The sequence below is a fragment of the Chrysoperla carnea genome, chromosome 2, assembly GCF_905475395.1.
Source record: "Chrysoperla carnea chromosome 2, inChrCarn1.1, whole genome shotgun sequence".
NCBI classification, from domain to species: Eukaryota; Metazoa; Arthropoda; class Insecta; order Neuroptera; family Chrysopidae; genus Chrysoperla; species Chrysoperla carnea.
The window spans coordinates 46,598,906-46,626,723 of NC_058338.1; the positions used below are offsets into that span (position 1 = coordinate 46,598,906).

General features: G+C 27.8%; 1 protein-coding gene and 1 non-coding gene across 2 annotated transcripts in view; both read left to right on the forward strand.

The window, feature by feature from the left end:
• The first annotated feature begins 2,465 nt into the window (after window positions 1-2,465).
• Trnaf-gaa lies at window positions 2,466-2,538 on the forward strand. Its single transcript has one exon. It is a non-coding gene; the product is annotated as a tRNA-Phe (tRNA).
• Window positions 2,539-4,746: 2,208 nt separating this feature from the next.
• LOC123293808 (neurogenic locus Notch protein) overlaps window positions 4,747-27,818 on the forward strand; it is a 216,959-nt gene continuing 193,887 nt past the window's right edge. Inside the window, exon 1 of the mRNA XM_044874742.1 lies at window positions 4,747-4,943. Within this exon, the coding sequence (XP_044730677.1) occupies window positions 4,853-4,943 (91 nt within the window). The 5' untranslated portion in view covers window positions 4,747-4,852. The remainder of the gene's footprint in view (window positions 4,944-27,818) is intronic.

Consider the following 27,818-nt stretch of genomic DNA (forward strand, 5'->3'; position numbering starts at 1 on the left):
TTTAAATTATGTCTTTGAAAATATAATATATTTCAAAAGAAGAAACTTATCCGTACCACCAACAATACACTTGTTATTGTTTTTCCTTAAATATCGATTTAATAAACCTATTGCTGTGTCAATAATGAAATTTAGCGCAATCGTTTTAAGAATTTAAATTTTTTAATACTTTAAATCATGACCAAAATTTTACAATTATAAAATAAATTTTGTATCGATTAAATATAATTTGGGTATCAAAACACGTGAAAACAATTATTAATATTCAGCTTTGAACGCGGCGTCACGTTTGATTATAAATGTAATAGGAAAGCTGATTATAAGGTAGTACGAGCACCAAGGTAAGTTTGAACTTGTGGTTAAAATTATTTGTACCTTATTGTCAACTTTGATGATGAATTTTGTAAGAACTTCATGAATGTAGACGAAAAATAAGAATAAAGTTTTTCGATATCTGCCTTGGTTTTCGAAACATCGAAAGCTAAATAATTAAACAAAATTTTCAAGTTTCGATATTTTGAAAATTACTCCAGATGTTGAAAAATTTTATTCTTACTTTTCGTCTTATATTGTCAAGTTATAACATAATTTAATTCCCACTACCGTGCTCATACATCCTTATTTAGTGGATAAATCTATGAAAACATAACATTCATCTACTGTTTTCCTTTCAGACCAATGTTAAATATGCCTACTTTTGAAGTTATTTATTTATTAAAATAATCAGACAAAATCTTGATATCCGTTTAGACTGGAAACCAATCGGAATCACACTAAATTCACATTTTTCTGCTTGTTTCCATATAAAATTATGTTATAATATAGTAAAAACAATTTTAGAGACAAACCATTTATCATGCACGTTATTTTTTCATTTTTCCGCGCGGTGGCGTTACTAAAGCGATATGTTGACGTCACAGGTGTTTGAATTTACAGTTTAAGAAAATCTTTTTCAATTCTAAATTACATGAAAAACCAATTAAAAATTTTATTTAGTTTTTCAGCGATTTTCAAAAAATAAAACTATAAAACATGCGACTTCTCTATTATTATTTTTCGAGTTATATAACATATGCTACTATTGGAACACCAACATCCTAATTTATCCTGGATCAATCGTAGCTTCTATTATATATTTTACCTGTGTTTTGTTTCAACTGCTAAAATCAAAACAAATATAAATAGTAATTATAATATTATGTCTTTTTATTTAAGGAAGTAATCTTTATAAAGTTTATTTATTAATTAACGACCTTTTTATAAAAATATAATATACTTCGCGAAATGAAGTGGTGGCTTTTATTATTATTATCATTACTAGATACTATTATTATATTGATATTAATAAAAAAAATGTATTCTGTGTGAACTAACACGCACCGGATTCTCCAACAGCGGTTATAATAATATTAAAAGAATCTTTTTTATAAATCGTATCCATATCTATCGTATTTAATATACTTTTAATAAATTAATACTACACATAAGTAGAACAAGTATTTCCGTTATTTCCGATTTATATAAATGTATAAAAATGTTTATCAAAGTACACACTCGATCAATAAAGCTGAAAGATAGTTGAATCACGAAGATTTATAATAAATGCTATTTATTACCTTACTGAATAAATAATAATAAATAAAAACAACTGAGTTAGTTGTGAAGTACTATTTACAGACATTGTCGATTACTATGCAATTGCTTATTTTTTTACGTCACTTAAGTAAAGAAAGGTAGTCACTCTTAAATAGCCACCAGATAGCCACCGTGTAAATAACACGACCATGGTGTCATACAGACATAACTGATATTCCCATATAATACATACTATATAATGTTTCTAACATAATTTTCGCCCTCACGGGTAAACACTGATGTTTACGAAAAAATATTGTTGTTTATTTTTTTATAAGAAACACTTTTTACATTTAAACTTTTGTTCTATCTTTATCGGTTTACAAGATCCTACGAACTCAAGACCCAATTTATGTTGCTCATTTACGAAAAAAAAACCTACTTTTTAGATATTGAGCACGCCATAAAAATATCAGCTTGATAATTCTTTTCGTTTTAGAATTATCACAGACAGGCAGATAGACGGACAGACATACAACCGAAAATATACAATTTTAAGAACACCTATACCAAAATTTTGTTCGTAGCATCAGTATTTATAAGCGTTACCTACAAACTTGAGACTAAACTTAGAAAGCAAAAGAGTAGTGAAATTACTTATCAAATAAATTGTTATTTCACAACAAAAGTTTGATTTTTTTTACGATGTATGCAATAAAGAAAAATCTATTACAAAATTATTGCAACAGTTTGCTTAAAAATTACTAAAATTAATTCGTATTTTGAAAATAGATACTTATTTGGAAATATTTTTGTTACAAATAGTTAATTAATTTTCTAGCTTTTCTTACAGTGTGGTACGTTGTTTAAGTTAATATAAGTGATCATCAGCCGAAATAGCTCAGTTGGGAGAGCGTTAGACTGAAGATCTAAAGGTCCCTGGTTCGATCCCTGGTTTCGGCAGTTACTTTTTTTTATATTTACGTACACTGTTTAATTCTCAAAAAATGGACTAATAGCTGTCTTTTTATTCCATGTATATATAAAATACATCAAAGTATACTAAGTTTAGTCAAAAGATTGTAATGCTTAAAAATATTGATGGTACGAAAAAAAATTTGGTATAGGTTGTCATAAAATCGCCTAAATAGTACATTTCCGGTTGTCAGTCTGGATATCCGACCTTCTGTCAGTGGACACGATAATTCAAAAACGAAAAGAGATATCAAGCTGAAATTTATTGCGTGGTCGCGACATAAAAAGTGAGGTGAGTTCGTAAATGACCAATCTAGGTCCAGGTCTTGGGTCCGTAGGACCTGTAAGTCCGTTATGTGTGGTCGATTCTAACGTATATAGGTGGGATCAGATCCTATATAGATGTTGGATTGAGGCAAAAGGTCCTTGCTTTAAGTTGGAATCAATGCTTAGGATAAATTTTTTTTATACATTTTTAAGCTTTATAAGCTTTTGATTAAATTTTATATAGGACAAGGTGTGAAAAGTGGAACATTGGGCATAGTGGAACAATCGTAAAATTTGTATCTTATTCAAAGAAAATTTCTGAAGGAATTACACAGAATTATTAAGTTAACATGACTCAATAATTCAATGTAATTCGTTTTGAAACTATTTTGGGTTCCGTATTGTACCGAGCCTCACCTGCTCTTAGTCCTGGTTTATTACATACCTAATTAATACACTTTGGGCGTTAAGTTGGAGGTAGTAGTTACATATTGTTTGAGATTGGTACAGTTTTTAAGACACTAGCGTATTTCAATAAATAATACTTTAATGAATGATATATTATGAGATTTTTAATAATATTTGTGTTATGTAAAAGTTTGGAAGTAATAATTGAAGAATATTATCTCTCTCACGACAAGAATCATTTAAGATATTTTTACCCAAAATACATTCATAAATATGGGAAATTTTTTTATTCTAAACTTTAAAATTTGAGGAAAAATTAAAAATTCGAGGTGGATCAATATAAACATAAACGTGCAATTGGTACTAAATATGGTGAGTTTGTAGGAAATTTTACATTTTTGTTAAATAAAGTTTTATGTTATCTAGCCGTCGCGTCAAGTTCATATATATTTTACTGAAGATATTGTTTTATACTAATTATATTAAAATACTTTTCAAATAAGCTCCAATAATTACATGCTTTAGATAATTTTCTTGGTTTTAGAAATCAGTGCTTTGGCCTGTTCATTTTCCATTATAGTATAATTTTCTTTATCTTGTAAACCTTTAATTAAACAGTTAAAAAAAGATTTCCGACGTTGCCTATTAAAATTTTCTTTAAATATTGATTGGTAGATTTCGACAAAATTTGATTTAAATATTTCGATCCGGGTTATTTACAAGTTTAGACAAGAATTAAAAGCGTTTTTCTTATGTATTGTAACATCTAAAATTTAATGGTTGTGACTATGGTTTTAAATAATTTACTAAAGAAAATTCAAATGAGAGACATTTCCTATTAAAAAAAATCTAACAAATAATTGAAAAGATATTCAAATGATTGTTAATATAAACATTTATATTTTCTGCTAATATCAAAAATTGAATAAAAAATTACATTTGAATTCGTCCTCCGACCAACAAGCTACCAAGCTTAGTTGGCCCTAACACAGTCAGTAGTTATAACTTAGCACAAGCACATCGTTCCAGTGAACCCCGTGCGTGTAAGTTCTGATTGGTTAAGCCATTAAACTGAGTAACTATACATTCCTTAAACATCGCGCAATAATATAGTTCAATAAAACGTCTTTATATGAAGTTTATTAAATGAATTGAGAAAATTTTATAAAATAAAACTATTGATAAACACTGTTCTAATGATGTAAATGTATTAATTTTTAAGATTTAATTGATAAATGTTGAGTTTTTCATGTATTTATAAGTGTAGTAATACTTTTAGAAGAGTCGGCCATATTTGTTAAAGAACTACTTTCTTTTACCATTTGGACAAAGCATCTTCAGATGGTATTGTAGCCGCGAAGTGTAATATGTGTTGATTGAGTTTTTGTGTTTATTATATGTTGACGTTGTGAAAATTCTTGTGAAAATAACAATAAATCTGTGTGAAAAACATCACAAAAATGCTGTGTTTGTACAAATTTTTGAGTGTGTGATCAATTTTCAATCTTAATTTAAGTGAATTTGGTGTTGTTTTATTTGTATTTATTATTCTAAGTGTGTTGATTTTTTTTTTGATTTTTTGTATGTGTTTTTTACGTTAACCCATGTGGGATGTTGTGGCGTTAAAATGTGGATTACAAACTTTGGACGAAATTGGATTACCATAACGTCAATACTATTACTTGTTTTTCTTGGATTTTCAGTTGATTTATCAACAGGTATGTAATGTTTCTTATATTATTTTTAGAATATAGAATTCTTAACAAGTGGTTTGTGTGTTCTCTTCCAATCCAACTGTTGTATGTTTCATATTTATTTTTGTATCGGTAGTTCGTTATACTTTACTTGCGACTCCGTATGTGATTTTAAACTTATTTTAAGAAATTTCAACGGTAGATCGAACGCAGAAACAACGATTTTATATAGATAATTTTTTCCCCTTTTGGCTGAGAAATATTAGACCGGTCGAAAGTTTTTCTCAATTGTTGAGAACAATTTTTTAATTAACCAAGCTTCTCTGAATAATTATCTTCAGCTAAAAATTAACGCCTATGCAAATTTAAATTTCTTACGGTATTGACAATTTTGGCCAATAAAAAAACTATTTTTAAGTCGGTTTTCCCGTCCTATTTTGCCAATAATCCAAGGTTCAACAACATTTTGGTTAAAAAATAAAAAAAATTTTTGAGCGAAAACTGTTGTTCGATAATTCGTTTTCGTAGGACCTTTCGTTAATAAGGTAAAAGGTTTTGCATAACTTAGCTATGTACTTACTAGAAAATCGAATAAAATACTACATACCTTATTGCATCTACAATGGGTCGGTTTTCGAGATACAAATAAAATTTTTATGGTATTATCGCACTGAAACATATTATGCTTTAAAGCGTTTTGAAATTCTTATTTTCTCAGAAACTAATCCAAAAGCGTTTCCGATCTATAATTGTTAATTAATTTTTATTCTCTTGTTGCAAAAACTCAATTTTTTTTACCTCTTTCGCCTACCGCAAAATAGAAAAAAAACTTCCCTCGTTGAAAAACAGCAGGGCGAATTTAGACGCTTGCTACAATTTTCGAGATAAATAAATATCAATATTTAATAATTTAAGCGTTTTGAAGCTGTCGGTCGATTCTCTCAAAAATACTCCTCAATACTATCAAAAAAACTTATTCCCAATTTGCAACACAATTAACTTTTATAGAAAATTGTGTGCTGTGTCTTACGGCTCTTGTTTCGATGGAAAACTTGAAATGTTGAAAAATTTTAATTTGCATTTATTTACCCCTGGAAGGCGTCTATTCCAACAGGCAGAAAATTCGATTATTCTCTTTTAGAAACAATATTGATTCCTTGGGCAAAAATCTAAATTGCTTATGTGAGAGTTGTCATAATATATTTTTGTAAGATCAATAACCGGCTAAAGACGGAACTATGCCTCCTTTTAAAGCTTAATGAAAACTACTACTTTCTTCTTTCAAATTTATCAAACTAATAAAAATTTCTAAGATACTTTAATAAAAAAAAGAAAACATACTAAAATTATTAAAATACTTCTTATAGTTCTTTAAGTTCTTACAGTCGGGATTTATTTATAGTTAGAAAATGCTTTCGAGTTTCAAGAAAACTCATTTGTTTGTCATTAAACTTTGTATATCATGAAATTATCTTGAATTTATTCGTTGTGTGCGTAGTCATGGTATAGGCAATAAAATCGAAGCCAGCGCTTCCAGTGAAAAATTTTGACGATAAAGGAGGCTGTTATGACTTATTTACAATTCTTTACATGTAAATGTTATAGAAATGTCAAATTAAAATTATTGAAAAACACTAATTAATTAAACTTAATACATTAAAAATTGTGAAAATAAGAAATTAAATTGCACAAGTATTATTTTTTAAATGTAAAATATCATAACGAACTGCATTTATTTAAATTTGTGAGACAATAATATTAAATTTTCAATGTGAGTCATAAATGCAATCCATACAATTATATATGCATCCATACAATTGTATAATGAAAGTAGTGTATCGTTATGGAAACGCCTCCAATAAAACTCGCGCACGGTGCGAATAGTCATAGTTCTTATCTCAATATTTTCAATACAGTATCTTTTTCGTAATACCGTATTATATTTTAGAATTACGCCATTAATAATCGAAATGACAATGATATGACCAAAAAAATGAACATAATTTTCACACACAATAGAATCATTTTTCCTTACCATAACATGAATCATTTTATTACAAAAGGTTATTACATATATTTATAGAGAGTAGGTACACGTAAAGAAACACACAACAGTGTCTTTGATTTAAGACCAAAATGGAATTATTGAATCAAGGATTTTTCACAGATACACATTTTTACACAACACTGTTAAAAATTATTGTCATTTGTTTGAAATATAATAAATAATACTATTTATTGTTGCAAGAACTTATCAACAATTTTATTGTTTATGAAAATTTTGCAATAAGAATGTTGTTTAGCAAATAAATTAAGTTAATTTTCAATAGGGCTTTTCATTTACAAAATGATTCTTTTTTGTTTTGGACTGTTTTCAATCAAGTAAAGACATATCTTATATCTTCTAGCCTTGTTAAAAAGCGCTGCTTGAAAAATATAAAATATATTTAACTTTCTTAGGTTGAATAATTTTTTGACAACTGTCCGAAACAAAAGCAAATTGATGAAAAAGTCTATTATTTATTCATGGAAATGATTTTAGCCTCGTTAAACTGATTTTTTTCTCATTTGATTCTTCGGTAGCCAATTTCTTGTTTTATAATAATATTATTAAATTTTGTCCTTAATCTTTCTTAAAAAAGTTTTGTTAATCTATAATAAATTAAGTATCTACTTACTAAAAATATTAAAAACTAACTAATGTGTCCAATTGTTTTAATACCATATCTATTTTGATTAAGAAATATGGTTGCGGATAAAATGTTCGTTTCAATATATGGTATTTAAAAAGGATAATTTTTGTTTTTTATTATTTCTCCGCTTTTAAACAGTTTAAAAAATTGTTATGGTAAAATATTGGATATTTTTTGCATATGATTGAACTAGAAATAATTTTTAGTACTAGAATATACTGTTAACTTGTTTTTGTTCTCACGGGCAAGCCGGTGTGTGGAAATTGACTGATTGGTCATTAGTCCGCGGGATCCTTTTTGTTAAATGATTAATACATACGTGAAACTTCACAAGTTGCTTCCTTTTGAAGAGTCTACCAAACTTTCTTTCTAAGATTTTTTTCGAAGTGCTGCGTTTTTGAATGAGCTTGATAACGGCATATTTATGGTAACGATATGAAAAAACGAAGGAAATTTGTCGGACACTATGACCACTTGATAACATTAATAATTATTAAACAATACGGCAAAGTAAATTTTGTATTGAAAAAACAAGAAAACTTATATGCCATGTTCGAGGTGATAGTAAAATTATTAATTTTATCAAGTGCTCATAGTATCCGAAAAATTCGATGCTGCGTTTTTTCAGACCGATAGTTTAAATATGACGTTATCATGCTCATTCGAAAATGCAGTACTTTCAAAAAAAGTCGTAGATAGAAGCTGTGTAAATTAATCAAGCCTTCTTGAAAAAAATGCGCAAGAAATCTATTTAACGAACTTTTACAAAATCATTTAAAAACACGATTCTGTGTCCTATCCCATAGGAAACGTTTTTTCGGGATAAAAATTACCCTCTGTTTTTCTAAACTATCACTAACTATGCAAAAAAAATGTCGACTTTTGCTTTATTAAAAATTAAAACAAATCTATCCCACGGGAACCATGCATTTAATCGGCATAAAAAGCGGATGTGCTATTCCAGACTATAATCTATCTCTGTACCAAATTTCATTCATATCCGTACAGCCGTTCTGGCGTGATTGAGTAACAAACATCCATCTATTCAAACTTTCACGATTATAATGTACCAAATTTACGATTAAAAATATCTTAAAATTGCTTAAATGACATTATTTTAATGAATCATCATAAATTTCGTTATCGATAAACATCATGGGCTCCAAATTCTTCACAATTTTAATAAAATCTATTTATTCAGCTTTAATTTTTATCTTTAGCCAAAATAATAATTCTTTGATTCTTCATATTTTGGTTATCAATCGATAGTCTTTATCGACATTTGATAATATTCATTTATAAATAGACAAAAAATTGTTCAAAATTAAGAAATGACGATTTAGAGTTTCAATGAAGTTTAATGATACGTTAAAACATGAGATCTGTCAAAAGTGGGGTAGTTACCTTGAATTTGTTTGTTGTGTGTATGTAAACCCCTCTAAAAATTGTATTGTAACACCCTAACCCCTCTTTTATGGTGCGTTTAAAAGCAGCTGTTTGAGTATGTTGTTTGTATGGATCAGTTGACATGTTTTTGTGGTACAATTTTCAATTGTTATAATTTCAAATTTTTGTAATGCGTATTTATTTCCGAAATTATTCTTGCAACAATTTAATTGGAGAGAGTGTTCTTGAAAGAGATTATTTATAACTAGTGTCCGACCGAAACTAAAATTACTTTCGAAACCAAATTTTCGGTATCTGTCTCAGTTTCGGCCGAAACCGAAACTAAAACTTTTTTTAGAAAGGTTAAAAATTGATTGTTTACTGAAATTTGGCTTATTTTTTACTCATATACAGACAGTTAACACAACAAGAAGATCACACACAATTAAATCCTAGCAATAGCAGGCAGTTGTTTCAATGTTTGAGTGGTTAAAATTAATAAAACCAAATCCAAGAACGTATACACCAAACAACACATAAAATCACAACAAAGTTACACCGATCTGGCCGGCAAACTCAGCAGACACAAATTCAATAAAAGTTAGTCGAACGACGTGCGATAATTCACTAGCGCAGAGTTTCGGTGTGGTCGAAAGATCGGCAGATTATTTGCCAAAACCGATACTGATGCCGAAACTGTATTTTTTGGTCGAAACTGGTCGAAAACCGAAACCGAACCTTCGGCCGGACACTAATTATAACATTGTACTAAATCAATTTTTTTACGTATTTGTAATCATAGTTGATACTTTATTGGATCCTCATCCAAATAGTCTCACCAGGACTTATTTGGATGATCCTAATATAGATTAAGGGGTCTATTACTAGTTGGGATATTAGGTGCTCTTTTCGTTCATTTTCACTTTTTAATTAAAATCAAATTTTAAATTTTTTACTGTTTAATTGTAATTGAAACCAAATGGTGAAAATTAAAAAAAAAAAAATCATTAATTGATTTCTTAAGTTGTGTAGAAAGTTGTAAGTCGTTTTTCGTAGAATTACAACGGTCAACCTTTTTCCAAAATTGACAGGAAACAATATTTCTTATTGTAAGAAATGATTTTGAATTGAAAACGTAATTTTTTTTTGGAAGATCTCGGCAAGTAAATGCATCAAATTCAATTCCTGGATATTAATTTCATGAACTATCAATATCCTAATAAAAAATAAATATAGTTTGTGTTCTAAAGTTTCTTATAAATAATTATTTCAGGATGCTACTTGATATTTTAATGCACGGATAAAGACCTGCATATGTTATTATTATTGTAATATATTTCAATACCCTTCGCTTGCCTCATACTTGTACATTTTTTCCGTTAAAATAATAATTTGCGTTTTAAATTTAGGTTACAATATTCGTGACGTAATTTTTTATTTTAGAAGGGTTGTTATTCTAAAAAACTATATATTCCATCTCTTAGTATTCCCTCCGTTCACCCCTTTTTTGTTATCCCTTTTTTGTTATTTTTATATATTATTGCACTATTATTTTTAAGTGATAATAACTTTTTTGTTTTATAAGTTATGGATAACACAAATGAAAATATGAAAATCAAAGAAAATAGGGAATATTCATGTATTTTTTTAAATTTTTAATACATTGTTTACACCGTTATAACAAAGTAAAAAATATAAATACTGCTTAAAAATGATGCTGTATTTAATTGTAAAAAAATATTTAAAATACATTATAATTTATAGATATTTAAACGCAGTTTTTTGGCGCTCTCTGTTGATGACGTATAAGTACGTAATCTGTCAATTGGTGACAGTTCAATGTATAATTTACACTTAAAACACAGAATTTACACACGTTATTATTAAATTTTCTAATAAAAAGCCGTAGAATAATAGAAATCAATATAATACTTGGTAATATCATGCGAAATGTAAGTAATTAATACCATACTGTATGTCAAAAAATTTGCCAAGCCAGTACTCTGATGTCACGTCCGTATAAAAATTTGAATTTCCGTTTTAGAAATTTTTAAATGCCCTCATTGAATTTGTACTTTTATTAATTAATTTTAAGTAATTAAAAAGATATTAATTACTAAAATAATGGTTTAGTTGAAATGTCCAGCCAATAAAGTTACGGAAGAAAAATAATTGAACCAAATTTAAATTTCATGAATATTCTCTATTCCAAAGGTTTCATTTACTACTTTGAAAGTCATCATAAACTTTACCGACGATTAATGGAGATTCTCTCAAAAAACTTTACACTAGTTTCATTATCTACGGTAAATCTAATTTTGAAATTAAATGATTTTAAAAAATATGAGCAAGCAATTTTTTAAGGCAAAAAAGATCTATTATTAAACCTTCACTCAAACATATGTCAATGTTTGATTGTAAAATAATTATATAGCTTTGGAGTGTGCTATTTTTTTTTTGAAACAAAAACCCCCCTGAAAAAGTTTTTAGGTAACAATAGGTATTCGTAAAGTTACTTTTTTAATAAAATCTCATAATCACTTTACCTAACTTATGAAATAAATGACCTTCTTGGGTCTGTTTTCATTTAAAAAAAAAATATTGTTGTGAGTTATAATGCGTCATATAGGTAGATTTAAAATTGATTGGTAAAGCCTACTAACCGATCACTTGCTGCATGTATTTTTACGAGAATCATTGTTCAATGGTCAAAAAAAATGCATTGACGAGATTTTATTTTTGACATAATTAAATTGTAATTGAGCTAGCTCTTTAATTTTGTAATGAACAATATCAGTATTGTTTTTATTTTTTTCACAAAAACAATATTCTGCCCCATGCAAAGGCACAAATCAAGAAACACTTGAGCGTGAATAAACTGTAAACAAAGTGTCACGGAAATTGCCGAATATCCTGGAACCGTGAATAGTTAGGATCTTAGCTCAGGGAATTGCAGGCGTATTTAATTTATTTTTAATACTTGACTGAAATATATGCTAACAGGATTAGCAATTCATGAAAAGAAATAAGCTCGGCGGGTGTATATATCGACTTAACATTTATGTGAATGGCATTTAAACATTGAAGGATTGGTAAAGCTTAGTTTAGTCATTGCTAAAATCAAGAGTTAAAGTTTATTGTAAACCTACAGTATTGTAAAAAATTTTGGTTTATTGCACGATACATACATATAAACCAATATCAATCAATACTCTAATCAATACTCTCTGTTCACCAAGTGATGGATCTTCGATGAACTCATAATTAGATTAAAATTTTGCTTTTATATCATCGGCAACCTTATAGTATTATTATAAACTGCAAGATTGTCTAAATATTTTAGATAGTTTTTTTATCACACTCTCTAGATTTTTTTTTATATAGAAATATCCAATTGAAAAGGATAACCTATATGATTCATCATTTTTTCAGCCAACTTTGAAGGATAAAATAATAATAAAAAGCCCGATGACCTAGGAATTTTTGTGATTTTTGGAAACTTTGTTAATCAGAAAATGTATTTCTAATATTTTATTGAAATCCCTAGTATTATTCAATCCTTGCATATCTCCTTAATTAACAGTAATTATGTCATAAAATGGTGCAGTAAATCGCCTTTAAAATTTTTACCTTTTGTGTATTTAACTATTTAATTACTGATTATCCAAGTTTTGTAAATTCCTTAATATATTGCCATCGCGGAGCAACTACCTTAATTGACAAATTTTTATTTTATCATCTTAAAAAATACCAAATAATGATCAAATTTATTTTTCTTTACTTAACATATTTTTGAAAAGTTAAAACAAATCTACCAATTCTGTACCTCTAAGTGAAATACATTGTAGTGTATAACGGTGTGGTCCCTATGGCTAATAATAATTATCTTAACATTTTTTTTTTCTTGACTCATAACAGAATACGCCAGGTAAATATTTTTTACCTGGGTTCGTCTTCATGAAAGAATATATATAATATTAAAAGTATTGCATATGGTTTGCTTTTTTGAAGGTACATCATTATCGTAAAAGTGAGATGGTAAAATATTTTAACTTATACACCCGCCCAATTCAGTCGGCTATATTTCAAAAGTAATTTATATATTAGCACAAGAGATTTTTTAAAAGCTAACATGAAATGTTAAAAATAACAAAATTTACTTTTAGATAAAATATTTGGTTTCTGTTTTAGATATCTTATTCTCAATTATCTGGAAAGTGTTTCGATATTTAATAGTCTAGTCGCAGCAATACAGGTTCCCTTGTTTCTTTATGTCATGGGATACCGGGGACTTTTCCTTATGTCATGGCTTTTTGAACATTCAATAAATAATCCCGTTGTTAAAACCTGTTCAAGTTAATTATTTATTATTCAATCATTTTTTTAACGTTGAATCGAATGCGACTAGTCTCGAGATCTCAAAATCATTTCACATTGGAGACAGAGCAGATAATCCCAGAATGACAAAAATATTTCAGCGAACTCAGATTGATAACTGATATCATGAGGACTATGAAATCGAGACCAAGGTGTACTTTTCTCGATTAAATAAGTTTTCTCGAGAAGAGGTTTCTTTTGTTCTCCTCCCTCTTCGGCTCGCTGGATTGCAAGCATTTTATTATTAAATTACCCTTGCGGCCGTACATCCTTAACACAAACCAACTTTTGTTTTGTCTTTTATTTTAGTTTTTTATTACTTGAGCTATTCTTGTTGCGATTTATTATTGCTGCATGGTTTTTGTTCTGGTAATCACCGTTGCGCGGAATGGCAAATAAGAATGCAGGATTGATGTTTCATTTTCCCAGTTTTCCCAAATAAGTCGTTTTTCTAAATTCCATTTACCCTCAATGTCAGTTCAAATTTTATCATATTTATAAACTATAATTCATATTTATAAACTACTCAAGAAAATAATTTATTATTAAAAAAATTGATATTCACCGCTGATGACGTGATGTCCAGTTGAATAATTTCAACTAAAGATATTTAGTTACATTTTATCAATATTTATTATTTTTTGAGTGCATTAGATAAAGATAAGATGAACGATCAAGTATATCCAACAAAGATAGTAATTTAATATGTATTTTTTCTGTTTGCATTACAAGATTTTTGTATTTTTTTTCTTCATTTAGAAGTTGTCAATACATATTGGATGATTTTTTAAAAAAGTTTCCACCTTTTTATTTCGAAAACGGATTGTAAAATCGTAAAACGCAAAAACACGTTTCGGCTCATTTTTTGGGGGAATGAAAATATAGTAATATTTGTAACTGTACTCAATACTTATACATCGTATGTATACATATACAAATTTTACACACAGCTACATATTTATTAATACTTTTAACATCTACTGCAGATTGTTGTTTTTTAAGGAAAATAGCAACTTTTGTTTAAAAAATTTGTTCCTAGTCAGTTTTCGGTACCTACTTTAACGAATTTTTAAGATTAGAAACTGTAAGAATATCACAGAAAAAATATTATTTTGGGAATTTGATTGTTAAAAATGTTTTTGGTAGAAACTATTTAAAACTGAAATCAGATGCTACCAATAGAGGTCTAGAGAAATCTTTTCTAAAAGTTCCTTTTTTGCGGATAAAAATAAGAATCTTTTACAAAAAATATAGACCTATGTTGTTTCATTTAAAAAAACTACCTTGACCTCTGTTTTACCTCCTGTAGCTGTCACCGTAAAAAAAAACTAAACATTATGTTTTTATTCTCCCTGAAGATGAAGCGATTTTTGTTTTTCCATTTTTTATTATCTATTCCGTTTACGAGATATAAAACTTTTTAAAAAATCATCCTGTATATTCAGATATCTTTGTGTATGCTTTTAATATTTAGACAGACGACTTTACATTCAATGTCACCGTATTTTATTTAAACATTGTAAGTAATTTAAGTTTAAATGATATGTGTACTTAGTACATATAAGGGATGGTTCTTTTTGTTTATACTTTTTACACTTGGTGTAAGTAGAAAAGAATAGTGATATTTAGTGTATTATGCAAGACTATCCTTGCCTACATACATTGAGTGTAAAAGATGTAAGCGAAAAGAACATCACAAAGACAGATTTTAAAAAATTATACATATTTCAATATATGGGATGTTCTATAAATTCGCTTCGAAAACCTAGCTTTGAAAATGCAAACAAAATTTTTGATTTTTTATAATAATCGAAAAAAACCTTTTTAATCTTATTGACATAAAACCATAATAAGCTACTTTATTTATATATTTGTATGAATGCACATATAAGTCTATGTATTGCATGTATGCTTTACATTGAAAATTTAATACTATTTTCTAACAAATTTAAATAAGTAATTATATGAATTTACATTAAAAAAATTTTTTTTAATGGTATTTCGTCTCTTATTTTCACAATTTCTTAATTAATTTTTATTTTTCAATAATTCTAATTTGACATCTACTATACCATTTAGATGTAAACAAGAAATTGGTCATATTTTGAATAAAATGCATGATTTATTGTAAATTTTTTAAGAGCGCTGCGATCGATTTTGCTGTACCCTACATCTACGATGCTCTTTGCCATGCTCTCTGTATCCCATGCTCCCTGGAAATCATTCTCGAGAAAACTGATATATTCGAAAATTTTCGTAAACTAAAACATATGGCGGCCGACAGGCCACCATAATTGTGTCGGTTTTTTAAAAACTTATAATTTATTAAGCACTGACATTCAACAGTTTCTATGCAGAGTATTTGAACAATTAACTCAGCCAAAATGGCGGGCGTTAGCTATTGCAATAATAATAGAACAATAAAAATGAAAACTAGTTTGTTTAAAATTTGCTTATAAATCGTGTCTAATTATTTCCATGTAAGATAAATTCATTCTTAAAAATATCATACTTTTAATAATCCTTGTAATTTGTAATATTCACAGCCATTCACAATCATTTCTAATTGATTAATGCAAAAACTAGGTAGTGAAACTAACTTATTCATCAACAAATATTTACCGGCCGTGTTTTTTATTTTGTTACAATATTTTACAGTATCTACCAGAGACTGTTGAACCATGGATCACAATTTAGGTACATTTATAGTTTTTAGTATTCATTTTCAAGTATAATAACAGGAATAATTTTTCTGTATAGAAATCATTTCCATTATTCCTACCCACTATGGATTCTTTAGAAAATTTTATAATAAATTAAATATTAAATAACTATCGACAAAATATTTTTTTTATATGTTATTGTTTAATTATGTGATCACATTGTCTCGCATCTCAGTGAATCCCAGATCACCCTGTTCGATTGTAAGTCGGGACATTCCCTTCAAGAAGTCTCTCACTGACTACTTCAGTCTTTAGGGAACACCACCATAGAAAATAATTTATTGAATCAAAAATACTACAACTAGTTTCTCTTGTAGACACATTCTTTTCTGATGTATTAATAGTTCACAACTACTTATTTCTTTGACTCAGAGTAGGCTATGCAGACCTATAGAAAAAGATAAAACATTTGCAACATTCAAATCCTATATTTGTTGATCGTAGATATAATGCGTTGCTTTGATCCAAAAGATACGACGGTGCTTTTTTAAAAAACTTGTAAATATAATTAACTAGTAATAGTAAAAACTTTTTGAACCAAAAACTTCCCTTTCTATTTTACTTGAAGCACATGGACAATCATTTTGTTGTGTGCTTTCCCTTTGTTGAGTAATTTTATATAGTTGCTGTGTCATGAATAGCGATGTTTCAAGAAATCGAAGCGTATATTTACCAAGGTACAACACTTTACTCTATTCATTAAAGTAATATTTATTGAATTAAATAATTAAAGATAGATGCTAATTACTTTATTTGTGTAAAAACTAAGAGTATAGTGACGTGTAAACTGGGATTTTTCCCAGGTAAACTCGCAATTTTTATAACAATGTATATTTAGTCCTATTTCGATCCAGACCAAATTTAATCTTGTTTATAACAATATGAAATCTGTATCTTAAACTTAAAATTCAATTTTATATCTTATCGAAAATGATTTATTCAGATTTTTTAACGTGAATTCAGATATTCAACTTCGATAACGAACGAACAGAGACTTGTAAGTAAATAGGAGTGAATTTTGTATAACCTTCACTGTATTAGTGTGTGTGTGTATGTAAGCAATGCACATTTTACTGTGTAAAATAAACTCGATTTGACTTAAGAATATAAATTATATTAAAGTATATAAAGTAGCTAAAACCATATATGTAGAATTATATTTATACCGGCTTAACTGGCTAACTATAACTTATAACCATATTCCATTTGGTTTTTAAGTAAAATAATGGTAATATACACTCTACTCACTATTTCACTACTCATTGTGTGTGTGTATGAGTTAAGTAAATATGTCTTAAGAGCTAAGTTAGCTTATTATTAAACATAATATTATTGTTTAAATACTTGTTTTAACTTAAAAAATATTTTTGTTTAAAATATAAAATGTTCTACGTCTGCCTGTTGGCTGTGGCTACTACAGCCATTAGCCAATATAGAGTGTCTCTGAAAGGTTGGGACAATGATCTACCAATATCTTAAGCTTACTAAACTTGCGTATAAAATTATTCCTCGAGAGAGTTAATCCTTACCAAGTAAATTGAGCCACAGCCTGGATTGCTATTTAATTTCAAATTTTCTTGATTTCGATCACTCTGACTATATTTGTGGTATAGCATTGTCCTAACCTTTTAGGAACAACCTGTATTTTAGTACATTTTTACTTCATTCAATAGGTATTGATAAAAAATATTAGCGAATGGTTGACCAAGAACGACTTTTGTTTGAAATATATTTATAAAAAAATTATTTTTTTTATTTACTTAAAAATTAACTAACACCATTCATATTGTTTTACCATTCTTAAGAAAATATTTTTCAACTGCAAGATGAACCTCAGTAATGCTAGTACAAGTTTAGTGAAATACCACGCTGCTTTTTTTATTACTTTACTTTCTTTTTTAAACTTTGAAATCATTCCATGAAATATACGGGCATTTCGTCTAAAACTAAGGGCTATACAGTCAACTCTCAAAAATACGGATATTTCCGTATGAATACGGACGTCTGGTGCATAATATAACAAAATTCTAACTAATTATCAATTTTAACTTTTTTCACTTGAAAATAAGCGCACATGGATAATCATTATCTCAGTTGCTTAGTACTAACTTAACTTTGTATTCATATAGTTTCTGTCGTGTGGAGCAAAATCATTCAAAACTGAAAGATGATCCAAAATATTGCCACCAAGGTGCGACACTCTCCTAAGATTTAAATACTCCATGCTGAAGTTTTATCCAAGTAACAAAACTTTTCAAAACAAATCATGCATTTCTATATGAAATAAAACACACTAAAATGCATTCGTTTTTTTGGAGACAGTTGACAAAGCACACAGATTTTTGTTTGCATGATTGAATAAAATAATCATGATCGGAGATGCTCATCCAAAATAACAAAGTGTTATTTTAACCTTAAATTAAATATATAAAAAACAGTTTAATTAATTATATTTAAAAAAATTAATTTTATTGTTTTAACAAATCGGCATCATTTTAAAAACAAATAAATATACAATCTTGATTTTTGTGCAAATCCATTACAAATTTTATGTTTGTTATTACATGTAAGCACAGATTGAAATTGTTATAATAAATATTAAACGCATTTTAAGCATCACTGGTGTGAAACGTAGCATTCACAGAGGAAAAACGTTTATTTAGTTTGTGTGGCTGGCTGCTTTGATGAGTGGTTTATTAAAAATGTGTGTTCATATAGCATGTTCGGGAAATATTATGCAAAACTAATACTAACAAGTTAAATGCGACAAGTTGTGGATTTTAAAGAATCCACTAAATTAAATAGCTAGTATTTTTCCTTTATTTCTAGAAAGGACCTCGCAAGATTAGATAGGAAAATAGCTTTCTGTGAATCTTTTTCCAACCCACCCTAAATTTTCTTTGATCAAAAGCACTCACTCTTCAAGCTATGGGAGATAAAAACTACGAATATATTATAGTCTTAGTGTATGACTAGAAAAATGGTTTTCTGAGAAACTTATTCAAATCGCCCCCAAAATGTTCTTCGGTTTGACTCGATCAAAAGCTCTCACGACAACGAAATTTTTTAACCGGTAGTTTTCGAGTTAAGGGCCATTAGAGCTGCACATATATTATAGTCATCTAACCCGTAGGTCAAAAATTACTCGTTACAAATTACTCGTTACAAAGATTTTGTGGCTATCAGAGCTTTGATCGGAACGATTCGAAGAATATTTTGGGGACGGTTTGAAAATTTTCAAGAAAGTCATTTTCCTAGTCATATACTCAAATATAATATATTTATAGCTTTGACCGCCTGTAGCTTAAACTCGTAAAAAATTTGTTTGGCTCTGAAAGCTTTTGATCAGAATGATTTAAAGAACATTTGTGGGTAGGTTAGAAATGGTTTCACAGAAACAATTTTTATCTATTATCTTGCGCATTTGTTAAAAAAAGGTTGTTTTCTTCTTTAATCTCTACTATCTTCTCTGTGAAACCATGGTTTAATCTGTTTAAAAGCAATGATTTTATAGACTTAGACAAATAGACAAATATTTCCGACTTGAATCAGTCTTTTATATTGATAAATTTGAAATCTGTAGTATTTTTTTTATTCCGTTTAAAAAATTCTGTATTTTCAGAGGTCGGTGGTAGTTCTCTATAATCCGAGAAATTCAAATACAAACTGACAAATATCAACTGTATTTTTTTTTTTAATATACAAATTACACTGTTAATAAGATATGTAAACTATATTTTTTTTTAAATTATCAAATTTATTGCCATTAAAAATATCAAAATAATAAGTTCTTATTTATTTTTAAAAAATTTTAATTTATTAGTTGCTGATTTAACTAAAAGTTGTTGTCTAAAAGATTATCAATTTTTTTTTAAGATAAAGATTAATTTTCATAATTTGTAATACTAGATACAATGATTTTTGTTTGACATTTTAATAAATGTCGAAGATTACATTTTTTTTCAACTCAGTTATCTTAACATCCTGTATAAACGAAAGAAATTACAAATATATAAATTAATTAAAACACTTATTAATTACAAAATAGTTACACATGTAATTTTATTGTCTGTTAACACAATATTAAAATTAATATAAATTAATTATAAATTTTATGCTATAAAATTATATTAATTGAGATCTTTTTAAACTTGAAGATTATATAAATGCTAAAGATGAGACTGCTATGCTAAGGAACGTTTTTGGTTTAAATTTTGTGTTAGGCGTTCTGTATGCTGGCGTTGCCAACCACCAATTGAATGACTCAGGAGGGAACCTTTTAAGCCTGTGAATTAAAAATTTCCATTCCTTTGTTTTGAATAGTGGGTGGCCCTTTATCAACAATATTTTTTGTTAAAAAACGGAAGTTTAAAAAAAAATGTCTCATTAATATTGAAATCGATTTATCGGAAACTACCGTTTCATTGACTTCGTCTATACAAGATTATTATAAAATATATCTAGCAAACAAGAATACTTGAGCTTAAGTTATCATGAACACTTTATCTATTCTTGTTTAGTTTATCTACTCCATCCACTTGAACACAGAGTTAGAGTAGTGAACTGTTAGTGAACACCTAGGTAGATCGTAGATGGTAAGGTATATGGTTGGTATACCGTCCATACGATGAAGATCATCTAATAGTATAACATATAACAAATCGGCAATCATTCGTTGTTCGTACTACTCAAGAGACTATCAGATTCTCAGGCTTTCTCTTTAATACTTGGTGTAGATACCAACTTACCAAGAGTCTTCTTGCATTATTATAAAGGTAACCCACCATCGTATCGTCATCATCAAGATGAACAAACCACACCATACGAAGAAGTCAATACAGACCATCCACACATACACTCACATGTTTCTTATTGTATAAAGTTGTCGCGGCCATGAGGCATGTTTACAGGGAATGTAGTCGAGACTTAATAAAAAAGCTAAATTGTCTCAAGAGTAACTTACTTTTTGATCCTTCGAACCGAATATTAAAAATAAAAGTATGAATAAATTACTTTGGTAATTTAAAAAAATTTGTATTAGTACAATTTCCTAAAAACAAAAATTTATTAAAATTTTGTTTGATATAGTATTTTGTTTCAAAAAAATGTCGCATGACAAGGCTATTTTTGGTTCAAATATTTGATCGGAATCGGTTTAAATTTAAAATTACATTCTGTTTGAAATTCATTGTTGAAAGTAGGTAATATGAAACATATTTTTGTTTACGATTTCAACATCCTTGAAATTCATAAAGTTTGAAGGAAATATTGTCCCGAGGAATCGAGTTATGTAAGTTGAATTTCAATTTTTCTTAGAAAACAGAAGTTAAAAAAATTGTACTCAATATTAATTACTGAGGCTGTTAAAATTCGAGTAGATCTATGTTATGTGTTATACGTTATATGTCACGACGTCAGTATGAGCTAACAAATATTTCTAAGCGGTAGGGGTTTCCATTTTGCACAGTTGTAGTAAGAGAGTTAGTCTTAGCGTAAAAATTTTGGATTTTTATACCGTTTCACAAAGATCTTATCTTTTCATTGTAAACATGACTTTATCCTACTCCGAGCTCTGTACTGAATAAAGTCGATGGTGGCTATTTCTGTTGAATGTTTCTACACAAGTATAACAAACACAACAGACAGACACAATATTGTGTTGTTTGTTGCCACACTTTGCAACATATATTGCCTTTTTATATATCATTCGTTGTTCGTTCTATGTTTGTTTGGGTTGTGTTGTATGTATATGTATATATGTATGTATGTACGTTTTACGTTGTTGCCATTATTGTTTATTTTATAAACATTTTTCAAAAAAAAACTTATATCTCTACAATCATAATGTAGTTTTTTAACTAATACACATAATTCATATATCTCTCAATAGTTTGACATCTCTACTGAACAGAATGTACTGATTCAATCAACGCTCATGAAAAATAACTGTTTAATGTTTATATGCGATTTATTTGAAATTAAATTGTATGGAAAATAAATCAAAATCAATTTTATTGATTTGAAAAATATTTTGAAAAAAAAAAAAAATTGAACAATACGCTTTTCATACATTTGTTATCTCTTAAAAAGTAAAATCCTTTAATAATTGTGACTGCTGCTGGATTCGAGCTAAGTAATCACTAAAATAACAAAATACATACTCACTCTACATTCAAGAAATGACCACAATATAACTAGATTTTGCTATGACTAGAAGTAAGTTTAAATTTGTTAATCTAAAAATATCGTTAACAGAGAGTGTAGTTAGAGAATAAATATACGGTATCCATGCAGTTTTTACTTTTAGAGTTTTTACACTTTTCAATCTGTTTACGAAATCAATAAAAGTTTTTATTGCTTAGAATGTTTCTTTTGGTATTTTTCAAAAGTGATAAAATACCACTTAAAAGGATTCTAGTAACGAGTAATCTCAATGAAAGAAGTTTTACCTCCGTTCTTCATGACAATCAAACAGAGACCCCCCGCATTATTTTGTATATCCATCCTTTACTTGTAAAAAGTATCTAACTTTGATAATGTGATAATTTTTGATAATTCATCTGGAGCTGACTGTGTCAGAGTGCTCAACGCGTCCAAAACGGTTAACACTTCAAAAATGTTTATGCATTCAACCACAATTTAATCAATTAACCGCCGTTACCTAATTAAACAATTAACCGTTAATTATAATTGACAAACTATCTCTATCCCTATTTGAACACATAACGCCTTAGATTCGAGCGTCAAGAATTTGAATGCTTTTTAACGCTCTTGGTGAATTGGCTGGTTAATAACAGTTAAGCACTTAACAGTAGCACTTATAGTGAGTAAAATTTCATTAGCAATTTTATTACTTCGGAATTTCATTTAATCATATGCATAAAAGTGGTATTACAGCATACTTTACTACAAACCACTACAATACACGAACAGAAACACAACATATCTCTTTCTGCGTCTTTCATAATAATTATTATGATTATTCAACAATATTATAATAAAAATACATATAAATATTAATTATTATTTATTCTGACCAATTACTGAGTGTAGATAGATGATCATGCTTGTGCAAAAAATATTTCTTGAGATATTTTTTTCTGTTCAAAATATTTTTAATTGTAATTAAATGTAAATTGATTAATTAAATATAATAATTCTCTCATACCTAATTAATAAATGTGTGGGTATTCACTGTGTATCTAAGTCTTATGAATAATAATTTTTTTTTTTAGTATTATGTTCACATGAAGATCATTTTGTGAAAATTTTTTATTTATATTCTCGTTTTTTAGTTTTTATTTTGTTGTAACAATAATCTGTCTTGCGTGTTGAAAATGATTTTTTTATATTTTATAATTTTATTGTGATGTAACTTTATATGTTTTGCTTGTCGGGAAAAAAAATGATTGCCGTGTTCTAAATTTATTGAAAAATTTATATTTTGTGTTTGATTTAGTTTGAAATTCCGAGACGCTTAAGGGGCCTGTTGAAAAATACTGTAAAAATACTTCGGATATGGAATCACACCAAACTTTTAAAAGGTATTACCTGAAATCACCATTGGTTTTACAGCTGACATATATTTAAAAAAAAATTTCTTAGATAAGTCCCATTACTATAAATGGTTTAATTTTTTTTAAAGGCTATTTGGAACAATTATTATTAGAAAATAGTTTCGTAAATAGTTTTGCTCTAAATGGAATTTTAGAAGATAAGTTTTTAAAAAAAGGATCGGGCCCTTTCGTCTAGCCTTAAAAATTTTCTTTATTTCCTCATTTAAGGATGTATGAGAATGACAACAAAGTTTGATTTAGGCTCAAAATTTTTTTATAGGTAGTCTTTTACTCAAAGAATATGTGGTTAAAATTTCAGCATAGATATCCAAACAAATTTTAAGAAAAAAGTCATTAAAAAACAATATAAAAAACATTATGGAAGAATCTCAAAAAACGACATATTTTGAAAGTTTTTGATAATTTTCACTTGGAATGAATGAAAACAAATTTAAAAAAAAACTTTTTAATAGAAAGTAAACATATAGCAATGGCATAGAAAAGAAAAAAAACCAAGTGTCTCCATCCATATAAGGGATCTAAGAGCAGGGTAGATTTAGGGTTGAAATTGTTTTTATCTTATTTTCAAATTTGATGATGAATTTTGTTATAACTGCATGAATGTAGACGAAAAAAAAAAGAAGAAATTTTTTCGATAAGTGCCTTGGTTTTTGAAATATCGAAAGCTGAATACAAAACTGCTGAACAAAATTTTTCATGTTCAATATTTTGAAAATTACGCCAGATATCGATAAATATTATTCTTACGTTTCGTCTTATATCGTCAAGTTATAATATAATTTATCATTAAAATTGAAAATATATATTTTCTAAATTTGTGCCCCCACTGCCGTGCTTATACATCCTTAAGAATTATTTAATTTTCATTCAATTCAAATGTCTCTTGTTAACTAGTCGCTTGTTAACTCTTTAAGAAAGATGTCCTCCTAATTAAATTGTCAATAGGCGAACTATAACCCAACTTAAAAATCTTCGAGAATTCATATCAGAAATTTCTAACGGAGAAAAGGCGTCTTTATTTGTGGAGGTCCTAATGAAAATCCAGTAAAATTTTTTATCGTTTTAAGATACTTATTAACAAATGTTTACTTAATGTTAATACAACAGTTTAATACCACCTTCGGTCAATAATTTTCATTGGAATTAAAAGTATTTCCCCTTGGAGAAAATACAAATAGAATTTCCATCTGTAGTTTTAATTGAATATTGCCTCTTGGTAAAAAAAAAAGTGGATATGTTAAAAACCTATAAATTAGTAGGTAATTTATAATGAATTTAACTCGCGAAGAAGAGTTAATTATAATTAATGTTAATTACAGTATTTAATATGAGTGAATTTTTTTTCTTATTCTTTATTTAAAAGTTAGTTATGTTTTTTAATTGTAAGTGTAATGTATTTAGTCATATTTTCCTCAAAAATATAGACTTATGCACTGTATCGAAGGTTAACGGATAGGAGTGGGATGTCATAAATCCGTTGGATAAACCCCAGAAGACAGTTTACGTAATTTCACTCGTTTCCAATGATCAATTTTTGTTTAAATGAGCTGAAATTTGGTATGCTCGGTTGGTTACTAAACGGATCGATGTTACACAGGGAGAGGAAGCTGATTTAATCAATTCGGGGTTTTTGCGATGTTTGATGCCTACCCACCCTTGTTCTTCTTATTTATGTTGAAATACAATGATTTTAGAACAGCACAAATTGAGCAGTTGGTCAAAATCGATATATATTTTTAGTCAGTATTCCAGCTCCCTTTTCCTCTTTTTATGCTGAAATAGTATTTTTCGCGATTTTTACAGCGTTGAATATACGGCCTACGTTCAAAATGAGCTATTCGCATCGTGCGTGAGTTTTATTTTAGGCGTTTCCATGGTAACGATACACTACTTTAATTATAGAATTGTATGGATGCATATAAAATTGTATGGATTGCATTTATGACTTACATTGAAAATTTAATATTATTGTCTCACAAATAATTAAATTTAAAAATAAATAATTATGATAATTTACATTTGAAAAATAATATTTGTGCAATTTGATTTCTTATTTTCACAATTTTTAATACATTAAGTTTAATTAATTAATGTTTTTCAATAATTTTAATTTGACATTTTCTATAACATTAACATGTAAAGAATTGCAAATTAGTCATAACAACCTCCTTTATCGCCAAAATTTTTCACTGGAAGCGCTGGCATCGATTTTATTGTCTCTACCATGACTGTGCACACAACGAATAGAATTGAAGATCTATTTAAAGATTGAATAAGTGTTAAGAATTAATTTGGAATTGTCAACTTTCTAGCCTCACTCTTTTTGTATATTATTATATTTTATGTTTTCAAAAACTGGAAAAAATGGGAAATATCAGTTCAGTAAAATGCATCTTTTAATCATCTAATTATTAAATTAAGGGAAAATATGACTTCAGTGATGGAGTTCTGGTACTCAAAAGTTTTTTTTTCTTCACATAGGTAACATAATACATAGGTACTAAAATACGTATTAAATATACAAACTATACTGTAAACAATTTCCAACACTCTCAAATGGCTTATCTTAAAAATTATTATAGGTACCATGTCGTATTTTTAATTAAATATAAAAGAATAATTAAACATATATCCGTATATTTATATTTCATAAACTATCATTTACATTATTTTTTAAAAGAATTTGATGCGGTTAAGTGTGTATTTACTTATAGGGTTCGTTTAACCTGTCGAATTTAGGTACTTGTAAAATAAGTTATATTCAGAAAAAAGTAACAAAAGTTAGCGGTGTATAAGAGCTGAATAATAGTAAACTGAAGCTTGATCTTGGTTTTCGAGGTCATTCAGAAATCAATTTTTTAACTGATAAAAGATAGAAAGATAGTTAAAATTAGAAGTAATATAAAAAAAAAAAAAAACAAACAAGAAGGTATTTACTTGGAATATTTTATTTTTATAAGGCGAATAAAATCTGATAACGATAAAACAGTTTGTTGCAGCAATAATCGTTTTTAAAAAAGTTTTTGTTAACCGAATAGTTTAGACAGTAATTGATAACAAAAATCTGGCTTTTTGTCCGTTTCTTTATTAAATTTGAACAAAAATGGTCTAAATAGATAAAACAAATCACTTTTATTGGAGTTATTGGAAATATTTTTTTCGAAGAGTGCCTACATTTCGCAGAAACAATTATACGAAATAACAATTTTTATACGAAAAACTAATTTTGGGTAAAACTTTTCAGTTTGTTTTTGCCTAAACTGTACGATTTGGACAAAAATGTTTCCCACAGAAAATATTTAATCAATAACAACTTTCTAATTTAAAGTGGTCATCTATCGATTACCAGTTATAGAGTAGAGTAAGCTTTTCACCGCTGAATCTAAAACTTTGAAATTATGCACAAATGTTTCTTAAATGATGTAAGATTGCACTAAGAAAGGATTATTTTGGAAATTCATCCTCTATAAAGAGTTCAAATGAGGGTTCAAGGTTTGAATGGAACTTGGTCAATTTTAAAGTTAAAAATGTAAAACATGATATATGAGCTCATGGTCCAAGGCAAAAGTTTTTTGTTTGTCCATTCTCAAAAAAAATTCCTTCTTCAAGGGGTTAAAAATAGACGATAAAAGTTTATATGAAATTTGGTTAGTTTTGAAGTTAGAAATGTAAAAATTGATATATGTGCTCATGGTTTGAGACAACAGTAAAATTAGGATGGAAATTTTAAATGAAATATGGGCATTTTTTAAGTACTGTACCCAGCGAAGCGGGTGTGTGTCAAATTTCATCGAAATCCGTTCAGCCGTTTTTGTATGAGTAACAAAACAATAAACAAACTTTCATATTAATATAATTACGAACATATAATTTGAAGTTTTATAAGTTTAATTTACCATGTTCGGATAAGATTGTAGGTACGGAATCATTAATTTTAGATATAAAAAAAAACCAACTCACTAACATTAAATACGCTATTAATTATTTGACAATTTAATTTCTAATTATGAGATGTAATTATTCTTTGTATTTACACTTTTTACTATACCCCGTTCTTCTCTTCACCCGTGTGCCGTAAGTGTATAATATATATTTAAATAATAATAAAAAAAATTTCTTACGTTCAACAACAAATACATTCTT